This window comes from Tympanuchus pallidicinctus, unplaced genomic scaffold, assembly GCF_026119805.1.
Source record: "Tympanuchus pallidicinctus isolate F22 unplaced genomic scaffold, pur_lepc_1.0 scaffold4, whole genome shotgun sequence".
Classification (NCBI taxonomy): domain Eukaryota; kingdom Metazoa; phylum Chordata; class Aves; order Galliformes; family Phasianidae; genus Tympanuchus; species Tympanuchus pallidicinctus.
Window position 1 is genome coordinate 12,999,559 of NW_026294758.1, and position 21,266 is coordinate 13,020,824.

At 37.4% G+C, this 21,266-nt stretch overlaps 1 protein-coding gene across 4 annotated transcripts in view; it reads left to right on the forward strand.

Annotated features, from left to right (window-relative positions):
• VCAN (versican) overlaps nucleotides 1–21,266 on the forward strand; it is a 105,457-nt gene that overhangs the window by 65,790 nt on the left and 18,401 nt on the right. For 3 of the 4 annotated variants that reach the window (XM_052700504.1, XM_052700505.1, XM_052700506.1), the window contains exons 8-10: nucleotides 5,851–11,364; nucleotides 13,459–13,572; nucleotides 15,036–15,149. In XM_052700504.1, the coding sequence (XP_052556464.1) occupies nucleotides 5,851–11,364; nucleotides 13,459–13,572; nucleotides 15,036–15,149 (5,742 nt within the window). The remainder of the gene's footprint in view (nucleotides 1–5,850; nucleotides 11,365–13,458; nucleotides 13,573–15,035; nucleotides 15,150–21,266) is intronic. The other variant, XM_052700507.1, reaches the window with a different exon arrangement.

Sequence of the window (21,266 nt, forward strand, 5' to 3'; positions counted from 1 at the left end):
CCTCTCTATGAAACAAAAAAGAGTCCAAAAGATGTTATCAGAATGTTTTATTTCTGTAAAACAGAAGCATTCTATATCAATTCAAATGTAAACTTTTTTTTTTTTTTTTTTTGAAAAAGAAGTCATTCTGCATTTCAGTTCTTGAAACTTTAGAGACTTTTTTCAGTTTTTTTAATTGAAGGCCATCTTGTCAAATTGCTCCTCCACTCCTTCATCACGCTTTTAAATTGAAATATTCATTGAGACTGACACATTACTATGGGATTGACTGGGCTTTCTTTCACTGGAAGATTTTCAGAAAGCCGTAGTCGTCAAACTACTGAGTCAGATTCAGCTGCAGTGATGCTCCTCTGCAGAGCTGAGAGCTCTGGGGAGTCAGTGTGTCATTTGGAGCTCTTAGTCATTCCTCAGGCTTGGTCTTCTCCAAAGCCCACATGTGAGCCCTCAGTGAATTTTTTCACAGTTCAAATAATTCAGTTTGGACCCCTTACTTTGAGGATTACTAAATATTTTATAGAAGGAGTGGAAATATCTGCTGTCTGAATTTATGTCCAGTGATTCTGTGTTTGCTGTTGGGAGGTCACACTTGCTAACCTATCAGGTGTGTCTCACAAACATGCATGAATTTTTGGACAACACATAAAAGCCTTCAGAGACTCTTCATAGAGTCTTAGTCAAACGCAACATGCATGTTTGAATCGATTATTGAAAGCATTGTTTTTCCACTGTGTAAGGTTGGACTTAGTGAAATTCTGTGACCCATCTCATGCGGGAAGCTAGGCTAAATTTTGTGAATATACAAAAATGAATCAGATACTGGTTTGTGCTTCTGCACCTAGTCCTCACTTCTGACATTGTGCTTTCCATAGCATGTTTTTGAAATACAATCGTGCTTTGCATTGCCTTTTTCAGAATGTTTTCTAGAAGTCTAACCAATGGATGGTTTGAAGAACCATCAGCTTCAGATCTCTGACCTTGAGTTCTTTTATCAGCTTGCCCAAGCTGATGATCTGTTCTTCCACAGTGCGAGGGATTACAGTTTTGTCTATCCCCTAGTCCCCACCCCAGACACCCAACGATAGTCCCAGAGCATGTGGTCTATTGGAAGTGATGTTCAAAGCTGTTGCTGAGGTGCATGTTTATCAAAGCGCATGTGATGAGGGTCTTCAGGAGTTGGTGGCTGTTGTACTGTGCTGACCAACTGTAGCAAAGAAGCAGAGGTACCTGAAATTAAGCGCAGAGTATATAGCTGTGGGGAAGAAACAAGGTGATGTAACCAGTAAAGCATGGAATGTAACAACTGTACTAAGGGAAAAAAAAGGAGGGGAGGATTCTGCATTTTTTGTCTTAAATCGTTAATCACTTTTCCTTCTGAGCCAAAGGTTATTTTTTTTTAATTTGCATTGCAAGATAAAAACATTACGTTTTTGAAACAGTCACTAAATGTCACGTTTACAGAAATGTGCTGAAGACACATATATACAATATTGTATTGTAATTGTAGTCATAATATGAACTAAATCCACTGTGATATAATTCTGATGGAGCCAAAACAAAAATTTCCTGATTATGAAATGCAGGAAGAAATAAGAGTAATGCAAACTATCTTGTTTCTTTCATCCTAGCCTTCTGGCTCTGCATTCTTGATAGCGAATGCTATGTAATTTGTGATAGTGTCCCACTATGGAATGATACTCACACTTAAAAGACAAACAGTCCAAAAAAGTTTTTGGTCTTCTTCTAAAATTATCTTTTATTTTTATCTGTATTCTAAACAAAATGCAGGGCCTCAGTCAAAGTCCGCAGAACACTGTGTGAATCTTTCAGTGGATACCATGGGTTTATCAGACCTTTAGTCCTACAAAACCAAGAACTATTACTTCTGGCACATAACTTTGGAATTTTCACCATAAGTGGAGAAGTTGCAGAAATCCACAGGTGAAACTCTGCTGTTTGCAGAATGTCATATTGAATGCTAATTTTCCTATTATGAAAAAGACAAGAATATGCTTAATGCATAAGCCTACTGGTTTTTATATTTAAGTTTTTAAAAAGTTTGAAAAAATCAGAATCTGTTTTTCATTTAACTTTTTACTCTAATTCAGTTGTTTATCAGAAGGGTTTTTAGAGGGAAAGCCCCCTCTAATGCCTGCCCCCTCCCAAATGATCTTGAAAAAGTCTTTTAGAATTCTCTGTAGAATATTAATACTGTTTAAAACAAACAAACAAACAAAAAAAAAACACCAACAATTGATATTTCGTGTTATACATTATTTACACGTGTGGAAGGCAGCAGTGAGTAACTTTGGGGAATTCCTGTCATTGAGTCTGTGAAAATTAATTTGACTGTAGAGCCAAGGATCATGAGAAGGGATGGAATGGAAATTAATGCCATCTCCATCCATTACTCTGTGGTTTTCAGTAGTATTCTCTTGTGTCCAAAAAGCGCCTGGAGCAAGGGAATTTCCATTTCTTATACACAGTTACACATATTCTGAGATAGATTCTTATGCTATGCAGGTAATTTAAAACATCTAAATGCATTAAATCAATTAAGAAGCACTGTAGCCTGCATGTAAACCTACCCACCTATCTATTTCATCTTTATTTCACTGCATATCTCTTCAGTTTTCTGCACAAAAGGCTTTACTGGCAAATCTCTGTTGGATTGGCAATGTAGACCTACTACCCTTGTTTAGACTACTTTTTAATTGCTTGTTCTTACTTTCTTTCTTCTGAGAGTAATAGAAGAGCACCTCTTTGAACCTCTTTGAGTGCTCCTTTTGTCTCAGCTGTCATTGTAATGTGTGAACTATTGATAAGAGCATTTAGGAACTGAATTCCTTTCCCTTGTCCTTACTCCACCTTATTAACAGGCTCCAATGTATATGTCTTTCCCTGCAGATGAAATGGGCACAAACATAAATATAGACAGCACCTTTCAGCTACATCTAGACAGCTTAAAGCTATTGCGAGTGTTTGTGTGTCTGCCCTGAGCATCTGCTTTTCCCGCCCTATTCACATCTAATGATTGTACGTAAGTTTTCATCCTAAAGTCTTGCTTATTCTTAGAGGACAAGATTACAAGGTATATGAGCTTATATTGTTTGCTAGATTATTGCTCATCTCTAAGGCTTAAGACAATTTACTATAGCTGTTACTGCTGAGTGCTGGCAACTTAAATAACCAAAACTTTTCTGGAGAAGAAATTTTAATAAAAAATACTTCAATTGGATTCCTTATTATTTTCTTAAGAGCTGGTAGTTTTGTTCATGGGAAAAACAAAACAAGACAATAATACTTAGTATTTGATGAAAGGGTCTTCTCAAAATTTATTTTTTGAACATCACACCATAGCCAAGGTTCTTTTATGTGGATCTTTGTGGCATGTGAGATCTTGAAAGAGCTAACAAAGTAGAAGTAATGTCTGATAGAGATCTTTGCATATGTAAGAATTTGTATATGTCTTCTAGGTAAATTTGGAACAGATGTTGTTCGTTAATTTATTACCTACTGTGATTTAGCATGAGCTAGTAATTTGAGGGACTCCCAGGTGTGCACTGCTACAAAAAGCAGTACACTGGTCAGAACTTGTTAGTCATGGTATCCTCCTACGAATTATAACCTATCCTGTTCCATCCTGTTTTTTTTTCTTTCTTTCTTTTTCTTAAATATATGCAGTTCTTTGCAAAAGGATACATGCTTTGTGCACACAATCCTAACAGCTGTATGCGAAATTGTAATAATGCTTATTCCATGTTAGTTTATATACTAGGGTATTTATACATATTATTTTATAAACTTGTACACAGCCATCTTTCTTGCTTGTACATATTTTCATTTGTAATTCTCTGGTTGTGTATTTCTGTATTTCACATTATGGCGAACTTACCAAGAATCAAATTCTGAAAGCTCTCTAGCAGATTTAACTTGCCATTCCCTTTTTCATTAATTGACTTCTTGTGTATTTTTTCAGTTTAGGATTTTGAAAACAAAGTCTACAATTTTGTGCTAATAAGAGCTTCTAATTTTTTTGAAAATACAATTCCTTGATACTACAGGCTTCAATGGGAAAATACCCCAATAGCTGGGCAAAATCAGGTATAAGACAATATTTTTCATTGTAATGGGAGCCCTGAACTTAATGCTGTGCAACCTGAATGGATCTTGATTTTTCCCAAATTCTTTAGCAATTAGGTCATAGCCTCTGATTCACTGCACTTAATACTTTTTCTTTGTGAAATACCATTACTCTTCAGCTTGAGATTTATAAGAATGAAGATTTAGTGGTAATTCTAAGTTTAGCAGTAAGCACAGGGTGAACAACTAGAACATTAATTCTCTACTGAGTTGCAGTGATCTTTCAAAAACCTGAGTTGCAGTTTGCATGCATTAAAAAAAAAAAAAAAAAGCCTTTCACAGTGTTCTGCATCAGTTCAACATGTTTTAATACGTACTTCTCTAGAATTATCATCTGATTATCTCTGAGGGCTCAGTTGTCCCAGAGCTTAAATGATATTCATACATAGGATTACTTCAAACAAATGAAATACTTTTCCTCTTAGTTTTTCATTTCTTTTATTCTGTGTAAATAGTTCTAATGAGGAAGATATACTTGTAAATTTTGCTCTATCATGTATTTAGTTTGCTAAAAGACCTAAACGTATTCTCTGGATAGTAATCATTACCGATGGTGCTGCAAAGAGTCCTGTATGTTGGTTCAGGCAGTTGTAGACAGAGGTTCATTTGTTATTCGAGTTTATACCAGCAAAGTGTAATTTCACTTTGGACAAAATGGCTTTGAACATGGCCTCAGAAGCAGAATATGTTTGTGGAGTAACATTTGGAACAAAGTTTCCAGCTTCAAATCAGAAGGCTAAGTGCTGTATTAATCAAAGCCCGAAAATTGTTGTTTATTGTCTCAATCTGTTGTCTGTATGCATGGATGGATGTGAGTACATTCAGTGAGGATAGTATTTATTATCTAGATTAGAGGGTTTTAAGTAATCTTTGTTCTGAGAAGGTGCGTTTATGAAGTGCCAGTGGACTTTATGATCATAAGTCTTAGGGGAATTCATGAGGGCTTGTAGTGTCTACATAGAACTTCTTTCTTCCTTTTTATCTGCTTGGCTACCTAGATAGAAGATGAGAGGTCTGTAGTCTGTAAGATCGTATAAATCTTTTGAAGCAAGTATTAAACAGAAAAAAATAACTGGGCTTTACTCATGTTAATGTCTGAATGATGACTGATCTTTGAATCTGGTATTTTTTTTGTTATTTATTACAAAATTTAGAATGGCAAATTGCAACGACTTTGTAAAGTGAGACTATTTGCTAACCAAGGATCCAAGTGTAAATAATAGAGCACATGGTGTGGTTTTCATGGTGTTACTAGTAATATGAGTTACTCTATACTGAAGATAAATGGAGCTATAAAGGTATGTTCTTTATGTCCTACTTTAATTTAGATTTCTCTTTGTTTAGCTTCCTCTACGTTCAGTTTTAGTGGAGGTTAGCTAACATCACTAATCATCACAAGCATTTGTTGCAGGTTGGAACCAGAGTCTTGTGGTCTAGAAATAGTTCTTGTCTCTCCTATCTAGCACAGGAAAGGTTAGCTCTGGTGTGGACAGCACTTCGTAAGCAGTGAACTCAATATTCAGAAGGTCTGAGTAGAAAGTAAAACACTGTGGAAGCATTTAACATAGTGTGAGTGGAAGAGTATACTGAATTTGCTGTTTGACTTTTCTGTTGTTCTTTTCTTGCTCTTGTTCATACTTCATGTGTCTGCAATAATGCACAACCATGACTGTTACTTAGGGATTATGAAAAGCTCTTTTTTTTTTGCAGATCATCCGGTGAATGAGTTTTTGGATCTGTTCAGTCGCCACATTCTTCCTCATGCAGTAGATGAACCCCATACTGATGCAGAATCATCTCAGACTGAACCCTGTACTTCAGACTCTGTGCAGGATTCATCTGAATATATAATATTGGATCCTTTCTTTCCAAACTTTATGGACTTTGAAGAGGAGGAAGAAGACTGTGAAAATACTACTGATGTTACAACTCCTCCAGCTTTGCAATTCATCAACGGAAAGCAACAAGTGACAAGTGCACCTAAAAGTACAAAAGCTGAGGAAGCAAGAAGTGATCAAATTGAAAGTGTCGCACATTCAAAAAATGTAACCTTTTCACAAATCAATGAAACAAATACCTTTATAATATCTGAAACTGAAGCTTCTGGTACAATGCAGCCAAGCAAAGCTGGAGAAGTAATGGGGGCATTTGAAGTCACACAACCGACAGCAGATGTTGCAATGTTAGAACCAGTATATAGTGGTGAATCAGAAGTTACCACAACAGACAAATATTTAGAGTTCACTTCTATGTATGAGCAGTCACCACAAAAAAATAAGGAGACTGTAATGTGGCATGGATCTGAGGAGAGTTCTACCAAAGACACAAAAAATTTGCTTTTGATTGATAGTGAATCTTCTGGAGATGGCTCCACTGAATCTGATTTGTCTAGGTCTGTGTTCACAGAAATTGTGACAATGTCAAGTCATGAAGATAATGAAAAATTTTCTGGTACAACTTCTGTTCCTAGTGCCATTTCTGTGGAAAGTTCTGCAGTAACTGCTGCTCCAAGTGCAGGTTTTGATACTGCTACTGTAGGCATAGCTGTGAAAGACTTTATTCCAAAAGATGGGACCACCACTCCGGGAAATTACTATAAATCAACTATTAAACTTGATGCAGAGTACCCTTTTGAAAGCAACGTGGAAGCAACAACTCATGCAACAAAGACTGAGATGAGTGCTTCTTCTTTTCTAGATCTAGAAGGTTCTGGGGATGTAGAAGAGAACAGCACTTTAGCTTCAGCCACAACAGAAACAGCAGTTGCAGAAACACTTTCAGTGCAAGATATTTCTCTGGGTTCTGGCACATTACTGCCAACAGAAATTTCTGTAAGCATTTCAGAAATCACCTCTGCTTTGCCTGGAGGAGGAAGAAATCTTTATTCTACTTTTGATCAAAGTTCTGAAGCAACTGTTTCCACCACTTTTGTGTCTGAATTAATTACGGAGCAACTAGTTGGCAGCTCTGTTGCAACTGAAAAGAAAGTTGAAGATGAAAAAGAATTACAGACTACTGTTTATTCAAGTCAGGAAATTTCAGCCACTGCTGCAAATGGAAAATCAGAACTGGGTGAGCTTGGAAGCACTACTAATGAAGTCAGAACTGTAAGTCAGGAACAGATCCCTCTCAGAAAAACAGTACCAGTAACAGGTACCATGCATTCTGAAATCAAAAAGGTTACCACCTCTCCTTTCTTGAGAGAAAAGAAGCTTTTTGTAAATGAAGGATCAGCTGAAGAACCAGCAGACTTATTTTCAGGGAGTCCAACAAGAAAAGTGGTAAGTACTGACTCCCCGTTTACTGATTCAGGTTCTGGAGACATAGATGTTATCATTGAGTCTGCTGCTTTGACTTCAGTTCCATCAAGGTCTATCATGGAAACACAAACAGTAAGACATGAAGGAAATATTTATGTCATCAATGTTTCACTGAAGAATGCCACAACAGAATATGAAGAGCACATAGGAAGAAGTGAACCAGCAACATCAGTTTCAAGTACTGGGTCAGATGGCTTAACAAAGGATTCTGAAGTAGCAATTCAGATGTCTGAGAATGTCTTTAGTAAAGAAAACCAAGGAGAACAAACACAAGAAGCAGAACCAACTCACACAGCTCCTTCTGACAATAAACCAAGACTTGGTTCTAGAAGAGAGGTAACATCTCATGTTGCACCAGTAATTAGAACAAAGGATTTACAAAGAGCTGAAGTCACGTCATCTCCAGAATCAGTTGTTAATAACAGTACTCTTGACACCATGGTGACATATGATGGCATAAAAGCAGTAACCGAGTCTACAGAAAGCAAAAAGGGAAAAGGTAGCTTTTCAACCGTTTCTTTGGGTAAAATTCTAATGATTGAGCATGGCTCTGGAGAAGAACTCAAAGCTGACAGCAGCACCACAAAACTAATGTCTAATGAACCTACGGAAAAAGTGCATTTTTCACTTTTTGATCAGGGATCTGGAGAAGCAGAAACTTTAACTGAATCATTTACAAAAGCATCAGTTTTACCCACTGGAAAACCAGAACCACAAGAGCAGTATGACAGAAAAGCTGTCAGCATGCCATCTGCTGTGGTTCATGCCTTCACTGCTGAACCTAATGAGCTAGTCACAAATCCTGAATATGACATCACCATTTTGCGAACTGTAACTGATACAAAAATGGAAGAGAAAACAGCTAATGAGCTGACAGTGACATCTTTTGCTACAAATCTTCCTGTGTCAGAAGATGTGCAATCATGGCAAGACAGACCAAGCGAAATTTCAACAAAAGCAATAGAATCTTCTGGAGAAGCAATGGAGGATCCATTCTTCAGAAGTACACAGGCTAACCATGAACATGTGGAATTTTTAGATGTTCCTACTATCAGACCATATTCAGAAGAAAACAAAGTAGAAGCTGAATCTGGTGAAAAAATATTGTTGCCATTTAATAATGACAGAGTTACTGAGTCTGCAATAATTGAAAGGAAATACTTAACTTCTCCTGTTGAAGGTACGGAGGAAGAGGAGAAGTTGGTACAAAATATTTTTCCCACAGAAGATATTCCCAGATTACTCCTGACACCTAAAGAAGAAAAACCAACAAACAATGATCTCATCAGTGATCCATTATTTTCAGGACAAGGATCGGGAGATGAGTTTACTGTTATTTCTTCAGTGGAGTCACTGGCTGTCAAAGAAACCACAAATACTTTAAGTCCTCAGTCTTTTCTTCCTGCAAGTGTAGGACCCAAACTTTCCACTGACATGACACAAGTCTTTGAAAATGGAAGCACTGAATCAAATGCTGAAATTAATGGAGAAATTAGAACTACTGCAGCAGAGCTGCTGACAGAAACTGCATACTCAATGGCCACCAGTTCCCCAGCTTTAGAAGAAGAGAGTTCCAATCGCTCCAACTCTAAAGACAAAGAGATAACACATTATTTTGTTGTGATTGAAGAACCTTACAATAAGGAAATGGACCATAGGAGGGGAGAAGATGAAACAAACAGGCCAGTAGCTACTCCTGGAGATGTTTCTCATGAGGAATCTTCACATATGGTGGCTACAGATGACATAACTCCTGTTTCTGTAATACTGAGTGAAACTCCTTATCTTGAAATGGGAAAATCTCTTTCAACCTCAGCAACAAAAATGCCAAGCAGAATATTTCCTGAAAGTTCTGGAGAGGGATCTGGTCAGGATGGTGTTTCAGATTCATTTCCCCCTGATGCATTTACTCATTTTACAATACCTCCTGTGACAGAAGTCGAACTAACTGCTTCATCTCAGGTTCCTGAGGAAATTTATCCTAAAGTTATGACAACAGATGCACCAGGAGATGGATCACAGACTGTGATCACAGGATTAGGTTCACTTTTTACAGAAGAAAAAGAGATTGTGGCAAATCAAACTGCTGCTGATCCAAAGACAGCTACATCAGAAGAGCTGACAAGTGATACTGGGATGTCACTGGATATTATTCCAGTGGTTGATGATAGAAGACATCTTACACTGAATGTTTCTGTTTATGGTGATATTACACTAATTGAAGAACGACTTCAAATCCCATCAGAAAAAACAACTATTATAGACATGGATCACTCCAAGTCAATGCCTGAAGATATAATAAGTGTGCAGACAACGCCAAATCTCGCCATACAGTCAACGTATGGCAGTGATGATAGCATGAAAGCTGAAGAGGATAAGTATGATTCAACACTTAATTTTTCTATAATTGAAGAGAATATATCTAGATCTGGTGATAATCTTTCTTTGACTACTTCCATTCAGCCAAATAGTGAATCGGTGACAGCTGGACATGGACCAAAATTAGTAGACAAGGATGTAGGTTCAGGGTATGCTATGCAGTTTGCAACAGAAACTCTCACAACTACCATACTCAATGAACTGGGAATTTTCCTTCCAACAGTACCCGCGCTGGTAAGCCCCCATATGCCTCATGACTCTAAAGAATCTGAGTTCGAGGCCAAACATGTTGGAAGCACAAGCAGTGCAGATGATATGCATGAGCTTTATACTTCAGCAAACAACCAAATAGTAACAGATCAAAGTGAAACAATGTCTGTTACTGGGTTTTCTGGAATGGGCCAAGAAGAATCAGGTGATAAAAAGCCTGTGGTTCCTTCCCTCACACCAGATTTGTCTATGGAGACAGAAGAGGCTTTGACAACTGACACATTTGATGTAAGTATGGTCACCACACAGAGTATGTCCCAACATGCAACTGTATCATCTAGCAGTAGTGAAGAAAAGCACTCTACAGTATATGTACAAACAAAATCAGCGTCAGCAGCAGAGTATGAAGAAACAGACTCAGTAAGTTTAAATTCTGTTTCTCAAAATCCCAAATCCTCGGTAACTGTTCAGTTAGTTAACGGAGTATCTGAATATCCTGAGGTAATCATTCCAAGTACATCATCTGCAAAGGATTCAGATCAGTCTGATCACTCATCAGATGGAACTTTCAAAGAGGTTAGTTCTGATATTGCAGCAACTTATAAACCACCCACAACAGACCTAGATACAACAGAGTCTTCTCTGATAGAGTTTTCTTCTGAGCCTGAATCAGAAAGCATAACTACTGAAAGTACTCTTCACTTTAATAAACTTGTAACAGAGAGGTCAGAGGAGACAGAATCTTCTGTAAATGATCTGATTACTGAGGAAAATGCTACTGTTTCTGGAGATTCTCCATCAATAGGTGACTACCCTACTGCTTTTCTGAATTTTGGAGAAAGAACAAGCACAGATATTCCAAAACTTAGCACCATAGAAGTTGAATTTTCTTCAGAGAGAGTGAAAAATCCCAGTCAAGAAAGTGATAGGAGTACTGAGAGAGAGACACCAAGGCTTTCATCCACACCTGCTTCAGATTCACCTGACAGTATAGAAGTTGGAGTATTTAAACCTGACCAGGAAACAGTTACAATGCTAACTTCATCTTTAGAGCCTTTGGACAGAAGCTTCGAAACACAGTCAGCTTTGCTTGGTCGACAGGAGATCACAACAGTTTCTTCTAACATTGCAACAAACAATGCAGCCCCTGGAAATAATCCTTATTCAAATGAACAGTCAACAATAAGCTCTGAGGAGCTAAATACTATTGAACTTGTAACTTCATCATTTTCTCTTCCGGAAGTCACTAATGGATCAGATTTCCTGATTGGCACAAGTATGGGTTCGGTTGAAGGCACAGCAGTGCAAATTCCAGGTAACTTCCACATATGATCACTGTTATATATATTTGTTATGATAATTGTAAATGAATGTCTTAACTCTGATAAGAGGTATGGCAATGAAATACAACAGAACTCATGACCCTCAAGCCTGACATCAGTATGATGGTAAACTCTACTGTGATAAAATGAAGGAGGATGGGAGACCAACACTCAAGTCAGTGACATTTCCTGAGTGTTTGCATCGTGAAGCTCTGGATCAGACTTGGGCTGCCCAGCAAGTTCTAAAAGTCAGGATGATAACACTGATTGTGATAGAGAATTCAGCTGTGATTATTCATTTTTCCAGTTTTCTATGAAGATATATGCAGTTATTTTATTTGATAGCTGTTCTGTGTTTGCATGATGATAGCACTTATACAACTGGTTTACAGGTAGGATTTTCAGAGTATTATTACTTTGCAGAGCAGATCTAGCTGCATTTTAAGTACTGGAATTTTCCATTAAAAATATATTTTCTTAATCTACAAGGTAATTTTCCAAGAAGAAACTGAGGCTTCATGAATTCAGTTTATCTGTAGCTTACCTAGTTAATAAAGCATCTATCTTTCATAAATTATAAATCTTCTTGTTAGACATAATTTGCTATAATATTTTGGTTTACATTAATGGTTATTAGGCACCATTTAATCAAATACACAGATGGTGCAGGTAGGATCTTTATGAGGAGTATAACTTCAATTTATTTTATCTAGATATAGCTGAAGAAGGAAAAAGGCAAGTTTAAAATTACATAGCTTTCTATTATATATCTTCAGATAATCCAGGTAGCTATGAATTTGAACATGTTTACCAGAAAATTATCTGTAGATAAACACATGCACAGTGAAAATAGGTGCTTAACATTGGTCTGCTTTTTGGATTTAGACATAAGCAGTCCTAAAAGAACTCTATTTTAAGATTATTAGATTCTTTTGAAAACCTCTGGAGCAAGAGTCTGCCAACTTACTTACATGCCCAAACTTATAAAGGGGGATTTTCTCTTGGAGGCTTTAAACAGAACTTAGTTTACCTCCAGCGAGTAGATAGGGAATTTGGTACCTTAAGAACACTGCTTCCATAAAAATTTTACCTGAAAGGGTAAAACAGATGTTATCTTTTATTTTACAAAGAATAGCCAAACCACTTTGGGAAAATGTAACCAAAATATAAAGTTTTTTCCTGTCTTTGAATCAACTTAGATGACAAAACTCTTACCCATTTTGTAAGTTAGGTCTTTATTCTTGTATCCCAAAAGGGTTGTCTTAATAATTTTCCTCTAATGCTGAGAAGTGGATATGAATCGTTGTCTATTGAACTTTTGTGTGAGTGATTGCTCCTAGGCATTAAATCAATTGCAAATACCTAGGTATTTAAGCTTAATTGAAATACACATCACTAGAAGTCACCTTTGCAAGAAAAATCTATTTAAATGATAACTCCCGTAAAACCAGAGGATTTCACAGCAGGTAAGCTTTTATCTTAATGTTTAGTTCAGCTATGAATGTACTCAGTACCTTTATTTGTATTCTTGAAGTGTGGTTTAAGGAAAGGTGAGAAATGTACATGAATGAAAACATACTTTCAAAGAAATAAGAATCTGTGTGCACTGATCGTTTGAATATAATGAAATGAACCATCAACAGGCAGGCAGTATATTCAAGAGATATATGTTCTGTGTACCCAGTCATTCTACATAAACTAACCCTGTTCAAAAAAAGCAAAAGCATTTTCCATTCATTTTGCTTATGTTTAACTATTTTCAGCTATAATTAATTGTCGTGTCATGCTGACTAAATCCTCAGTAGATCATTGTGACTGCCAAATGTAGTACAGATTCTGAAAATTATTTATGTTGGTTCACAGTGAATGCCATGTAATTTTTGAAGTTGTAAATAGTGATGCCTGAAAATGAACTTTATTATTTTACAAAAGTATCTTAATATTCTATCTTATTATTGTAGTTTCTGTAACAATAGTAGGTCTTGCAATATCAGTACAAAAATGAAGAAAGATTTATTTTTCCAAAAATTCGAAAAGATATCAGCACTTTGAGACCACAGGGTAAACTTTATTTTTCTACTTAACAGGACAAGATCCATGCAAAAGTAATCCCTGCCTTAATGGTGGTACCTGCTATCCACGTGGTTCATTTTACATTTGTACATGTTTGCCAGGTTTCAATGGTGAGCAGTGTGAATTAGGTAAGTTGATGTCATCAAGATACTGGATTGTCTTTAGATTAATTTAAGTATAAAGTTTTCATACATGAGATTTGCAAAAGTAGGGTTTTTTTGTTTTTTTTTTAAGTTGAAGAAAACATGAGCATATGAAAATATTCTGCAGTAAAGCCTTACTTAAGATAAGAACACAAATAGGTCCACTGTCCCCTTTTCTCTCTGCCTGTAGTGTGCACAAGCATGTGCACACACAAATGTAAGTGAATTATAACTGAATCACCTAGAAGCACAAACATTAAATTCCTAAATACATTAAGTAAAATCAGTTTATTCAGGATAATTCCTTAAAAGCATCGTATAATTATATTAAAGAGTGGTAAAATAGCCGAGACCCAAATATAACCATTGAATGTTAGCTGGTATTTTTTCAAGAAAATTTTAAGTATGACCATAATCAGATGCATTTCTGGTAAAGGTTAGTATTTTAATAACTCTTTTAGCAGAGGATCTCTTCAAACTGCTTGTGACACCTGGATTTCTGTGCTATGAACTTGGGTTGAGAAACTCACCCATACAGTTCAGGATAAACAGTTTTTCCTTTCTTTTCCTTTCAAACCAACAAGCCAAATTACGATGAAACTAGCAGTGTGGCTATTTTGTATACAACTTTTGCACAAGTTTAGTCTTTGGAAAAGTTTTTAATTTAATTCCCTGATCAGTATCATGGGTTTGTTTGTCATCCACTGAATATGAAAGAAAAAAACCTTATGCAATATTGCTAAAATGAATTCCACTTATAATATACTGGGGAGAAAAAAAGACAAAGATTGATATCAGTGCAGAACAATTATCAGGACTACTGTGGTTTCATTTGTTTTCTGCAAGAAGATAGATGATTAAAAAAATACTTAGCCAGTATTTTTCCTGGCTTACATGGATGAAATTTGTAGTTCATTAGTGGGTTGTTGCTGCTAGAAGTCTCAGTTTAGATACTGCATCTTAGATGTTTCTCTTTGTCAAGGAATCCCCTGGTTACCAGCCAAAGATCAGAGAATATATTTTTTTCCTTTCATTTGAGATTTGTGAAGATATTTGAGGTTTCCAGTGTTTGATGAGAATTTTTTTGTGTGATGGTCACAAATCCAGGCAAAATTCTCTACTGATAGTGGTCCTGCTGTGCAAGATAACTTCTTTCTCAGCTATACAATGCACTGCTGAATATTTACAAATTAAAGCAGGAGTGCAGGATTCTTGGATCAGTAAAGTCACATTTACTGAAGAACCTGCTTCTTGCTTTTGGGATGAAGAGAAAGGAAATGTGTATGAAATCAGCTGTCATGCAAATAAAACCACTCTCTTGGATCTTTCGCAATACTTCATTTTTTTGGTGTGAACTTGTCCAAGTAATAATTATGAATAAGGCAGAATAACATTTCCCTTCTGATAGCTGAGTGAATTATAAAAACATTTTTATCTGTATGTTGTAGATATTGATGAATGCCAGTCTAACCCATGCCGCAATGGAGCCACATGTATAGATGGTCTCAATACTTTTACTTGCCTGTGTCTACCAAGCTATATCGGTGCTCTCTGTGAGCAAGGTAAGATATGCTTTTAAATCTAGAATGACTTAAGTCTTGTGTATGTGGCTGTGAAAGAGGAAAAATTCTGTCATGTTTTCCATGAGAACTTAAGTGAGTTGAAGTGCCGGAAGTCATGCTTATATACGTTTCTTCTTAATCATAAAATTGGAAAAGACCTTTAAGATCATCGAGTCCAACCACCACCTAACCATACCTAACTCTAACAGCCCTCCACTAAATCGTGGCCTTGAGCACCACATACAAATGGTTTTTAAACACATCCCTGGATGGTGACTCAGCCACTGCCCTGGGGAATCTATTCCAGCGCTTAACAACCCTTTCTGTAAAGAAGTGTTTCCTCATATCCAACCTAAACTTATCCTGTTGCATCTTGAGGCCATTTCCGCTCGTTCTGTCACCTGTCACCAGTGAGAAGAGATTGGCCCCTCCCTCGCTGTAAGCGCCTTCCAGATACTGGTGCAAAGAGAGAGTAAGGTCTCCCCTCAACCTCTTCTTCCCCAGACTAAGCAGCCCCAGTACCTTCAGTCTCTCCTCATAGGGCATATTTTCCAAGCCCTTCACAAGCTTTATTGCCTTCTTTGGACCTGCTCCACCATCTCATTGTCCTTTCTGTACTGAGGTGCCCAAAAGTGAACATAATGCTCAAGGTGAGGCCTCACCAGTGCCGAGTACAGGGACAGGATTACTCTCCTAGTCCTGCTCACCACAACTTTCCTGATACAAGCCAGCATGCCACTGGTCTACTGGTCTTCTTGGCCACCTGGGCACGCTGCTGGCTCGTACTCAGCCAACTGTCCATTCTTGTTAAACTCAGAAGTTTATCCTTTCATCCTTTTTCCTCTTCTCTCACATTGTTATGCTACATATCTACCTTCAATATGAAGAGTAGAATGTCTTTATTTTGTCTTGTTTTGTTGTTGTTGTTATTTTTGTTATTGTTGTTTTCCAAGCAGTGGAGAAACATTTTAGAGAGATGAGTCATACCAGCAGGTACCTAAGACACTTCCAACTTTATACACCTATCTGTTTCCATTTAAATAGTCTTCTGGAATAGCTAGATTAAGGTAGCTTCTTCTAGTAGATAAAGGATTGAAGAAACTATTAAGATTTATAGGAAATCATAACTGTGAGATGGGTTTGTATTTTTTAGTCTGAACAAAATTTGAGTATGTTAGACTCCCATGATTTGTAGCTGAGGGCTCTTTGTTTAGCATTACATTTACACCATCTTTCTCAGATGGATGAGAGCAAACACTATCCACATGCTTAATCGATCAAAATTTGTACTATTGCTGTACTGAATGTTAACTGAAACTGGGATCCAAGGCAAACACATCCTGTTCAGATTGGCTTGCAGGCACAAAATCAGGTTATTTCACCACTGTAGAGATGACTTTGGGATAATGAATGGAACAAAATTTTACTGCCTTCTGAACTTTTGTTTTAAAGTAATTACATGTAGTGTGAAAGACATATCAGAACACATCACTTCAGACAGTTGTCACTTGAAAGTAGGAAATATCCCACTCAGTATACTAGATTATATATCAATTCTCTGAGGTTCATAACCTTGACATCTTCATCCCAAACTTTTCTATATTGATTCATTTGGTGTTGTTTTAGGAGAAGTATATTGCAGGACCACAATTACAAGTAAGTTTTAAAATTTTCTGAATGGGACAATTGAAATGAGATCAAACATCGGATTTTCTGTAACTGTTAGAACATTGCCTTGCAAGAAATGTTGTTGTATTTAAGAGAAATATCCATGCTGCAAGATATTTACTTAGTGTGTAGATATAGGAGTGCAATAGGGGTAGCAAAATCTGTTCTGTCGGTAAAATTAATGAAGACATCTCTATAGGAAAAAGAAGTGGGACCTTAAAATGTACTTTCTGAAGCTTATAAAAATATCTTTTTCTTCAGCTGAGTAGTTTCATTCACAGGAGAATGAACTGGACCTTTGGATTTGTGTAATTAATGCTGTGTCTTAACCCTTCAATGTGCTACCAATTTTCAGGCTTGTGTTTCATATTCAGTGAGTGGAAGGCAGTTTGAAAACTCTTCCAGTTCAACCTATAGAGATGTTTCTTAGAGTTTAAACCTCTTGAAGCTGACTGGTTCCAGGACTTTTCACTGTTGAATTTTTTCAGTAGTCTGCCCAACCTTGTGATTTGAAAGGAATTCTGAATTTGCTCTTAAAAATTGTGAGTTGTCAATATTCTCGCAACAAAAGAAAGAAGTGTTTTTGTTCCTCTCCTTCTTTCTACCTTTAATTTCAGCAAACGCATAGTAGTGATGGGCTATGAGTACCATGGTAGCTTTCAGCTGCTTTTTATGACTAACCTGAGAGTGCATTTTAGGTGGTTAATGGGAACATTTCCTAGTTTGTCAATCAGAACCAGAGCCCTGCTCACTCAGCTTTGGAATTTAAATTTCCTCCACTTAAAGTCCTGCAGTGGTTTGAGACTTGGGAAAATTGTTCAGTGCCAAATTTCCACTCCACCAGACAAAATAAAACCGTGTTGGCAATTGAGATGCAGTTGTCTGGCAAGCAGGCTTTATTTCAGGGCACCAGTCCTGACCTCACTAGATTTAAAGGCCAGCCAGAACAACAGAGTATGTACCTCAGTGCCACAGGAAAGGTGGAGTTGAGCACACTAAGATTATATTTCATTACTTTTTCTTTTTTTTCTTCAGTATATACTATTCATTTTAGAGATCCTCAGAAAAAGTGAAGTTGAAGGGCTTTCTTAGACATGGTGCTGAGTATTCAAAATATGATGGAAGTGAGAGGAAGAAATGAATGCACGTTGCTTCTGAAAACCAAATTCAAAATGAGACTTTTTTAGGATAGTGGATTTCCAGCTGACATAAAGCCCCACAGTTTTAAGTGTGTGCCAACTTTTGGAAATGTGACGTAGGGATAAACCCAGGAGCTCCAGCAGGTGGTAGAAGCTGGGGAGCCTTCAGGGTGATCTAACCCAGAGTGAAAGAATCGGTTCTGAGAACCAGTGAGCTGTAACTGGCTCTGTGACAGACATTTTTCTTGCCAGGTGGAAGCGGTTCAGCAGACAATCCAAGCCCGGGAACTTCTTCCTGAAGAGAGCTAAAGTTGTCTGATGTTAGAAATAGAGCAACTGAGGGTGTTTCCTTTTTAAACTAGATTTGTAGGTCAGCATGCCAGCATTTCTTCTGAATCAGACTAGATCAAAGTGGAGTGGAGGACCTCTGCTAGAAAATACTCTCTTTTTCCATCACATGCATGTTTTCAAAGCACAGCATGCCACTTGCTGACATTTGCATGTCATTTCCTAAATGCAGAAATATCCAGAAAAGGTTTTTCAAAGGATGACTGCAGACTGAAGTAGACCTCGGTATGAGCCTTATCCCAGGGGAGCCAGTGGTCATTGCCTTGGCATCCTTCTGTGGAAAGACCTTCTGAGAACTTCCAGCATCTGCATAAATGAGGTCAGAGCTCAGAGCATCCCAATTCCTCTTCCCAGAGTGTTGCTTCACACACTCCATGGCTGAGAAAGGAGGAGAGGGGACAAGCTAGGTATCTTGCACACATTTTGTGGAATGAATGCCAGAGAAGATGTACAGTGCAGCACTTCAATGCATGCAACTGTTGATTCAGTATTTAGCTGCTCATATTTAGGATGAGGGGAACATATTTCATGTTTACATTGGAAACAACAGAATGGTAGAGAATTACAATTTGAGCGGCAGCATCAAGAGTAATTGGGTAGACGAGCATGTACTTCTACCTTCCTTTTCCTTCCTTGAATGGCTTGAGTTACCTTCACTTTTTGTTGCCCCCTCTACTTGTTATTCTCTCTGTTATCTACCTGCTTTCAAGGCATGTTGTTTGCATTTCAGACTCAAACTTTGGTTTTCTCCACTGCCAGGATCCCTGCAGGCACACCTAGCTAAGTCTGTTTACCAAATGCAGCTGCACGCGTGGCCCAGTGTTTTGTAATGATGCCTTTGTGTTTGTTGCTGGACATGCCTCCTTGGGATGCTATAGCCAGCTGGTCTGTATTCCAGGTTCTGAAAGCAAAACAGCTTTTTTCTTTATAATTGTATCAGGAACAATGTGTTGTTGTTTGTTTTTGAAAATGTTGAAAATGTACTTATCATGCCTGCCTGTGTATTAAATGAACAGATTTAATACATTTTTTTAATGCAGTCTTTAGAGATGTTGTTACATGTATACAATTGCAGTTGCAAAGAGCAGGAGCTGTGTGGGTGTCTCCTTGCACACATCACTGGAGCCTGTAAGTTGTAATAAATCCTGAGGCTTACTCAGACAACTTTTAAAATACCGTAAATTTAGCACACAGTTTATCAGTCTTTCCATCATATTGTGGAGCAAGGTTGCAGAAAACTGTGATTACAACCCAGAATAAGTATATAATGAAAATGCAGTATTGTATTCTGTAGTATGATTTATGATTTATGCTCAGGCCATTTATATCTCATTCTTTGAGCCTGATCTTTTAGTCTTTTCTTCAAGACTCCTTATCTCCCATTCAACCTTTCTGCAGACCTTCTCTCAAACTGTGAAGCTCCTCCTGTGCTGGAGCCAGACTAGCACAGCCCTGATCCGCTCTCGCTCTCCAGCCACAGTATTCTCAACATGCAACACATGCCTTGTTGTTATCTGGCTTCTTTCCTGTGGGACAGGATTGTCCCTGAACAAGATGAATAATAAAAGCTGAAGTGCCTTCAGAGAGTACACGGCACTGTTAGTCAGCAATGTGTGGTTAAAAAAACGTTCAAGGAGCCAAAGGCAGACTAAACTTTGAAATGGCCTAGATCCCAGAGATTACAGCCTGCACCTCCTACAGAATGCAAAGCAGAAAACACCAAAAACTAACAAGTTGATAATATAGATTACATCTCTTTTTCATATCTGGTATTAGCCAAAGCACAAGCAGCTTTCTGTAGCTTAGCTTATTGAAAATAGAAAAGAGGTAACAAGCGTAAGCTGTATTATGCCTTCATATTCAGTATATCCATGTGATGACCTAAAACAAGATTTTGATATGAGATTCATAAGACAATAATTGTTTTGTTACTGACGTTGCCAAGAGCTGACAGGGAAAGCCTCTGAAGTTATATGTTTGCACATATCCATTCATATATTTTAAAGTTTAGTTTTTGTCTCAGAAGATTAAAAAAGGCAAAAAACTTCCAAAAAATTGACATATTCATGCTTCAGGATGTAAGCAGCATCTTCCTTCTGTGAATTAAGAATCAGCCTTCTGTTGTGATTTGTTTTTCCAAAACTGACTCAGTGGTAGCAGCTCAAACCTGAGAAATATCATAGTTAAATTATACGCAGACATATGTTATTGGCTATTCTATAGTATTTGGCTTTTTCCTAAAAAAGTGCAAAGAGTCCTTCAGGCCAGAGAATCTTACTAACAATTATCTGTATTACTTAACTGAAAACAAGAGATCAGATTCATACTCACAATGCATGTATAACACTGGAAAGGCAAGATGGTTGCTTTCAGATAAGGCTTTGTTTGGTCATTGATACAAGACCTTCTGGGAAGTCACAAATTCCTGTTTGGAGATTAAACAGAAGCTTTTGTTTCCATTATCATCATGCAGCTGAGGTTCTTCAGGATGAGTAGCGTGGCTTAGTTTGCTGGAACCAGCTGTAGTCAGAACACACCATAACCTTGTGCCACCAAAAAGTGTCCTTTTTGGTGCCACTTTACCCACCACTGCTCAAAATAATCCTAAGATTTCTCTGAAGTTTGTCCCATTCCTCTCTAAAGCTCTCTCAATGACAGATTCTTCCCATTATCAAGCACAGATCAGACTAACCCAGGCATCATATTTGTTATTGCGTGTCTTATTAATGCTGAGATACATCTGTGATTCATTCCTACAGTGCTGGTCCAGAAGCAGACTTGGGATGGAAATCTTGTTCTTTACCATATTCTCCGTATTCTGATTGCATTTGCCTACCCTTGACAAAGCAATTAATATCAAATCCAGAGATTGTTCTGAGGATCATGTTTATTTCTCTTTATATAAAAGGAAATATTGGCTGATATGAACTTTTGACTATTACGTATTCTTATCAGCATCGTC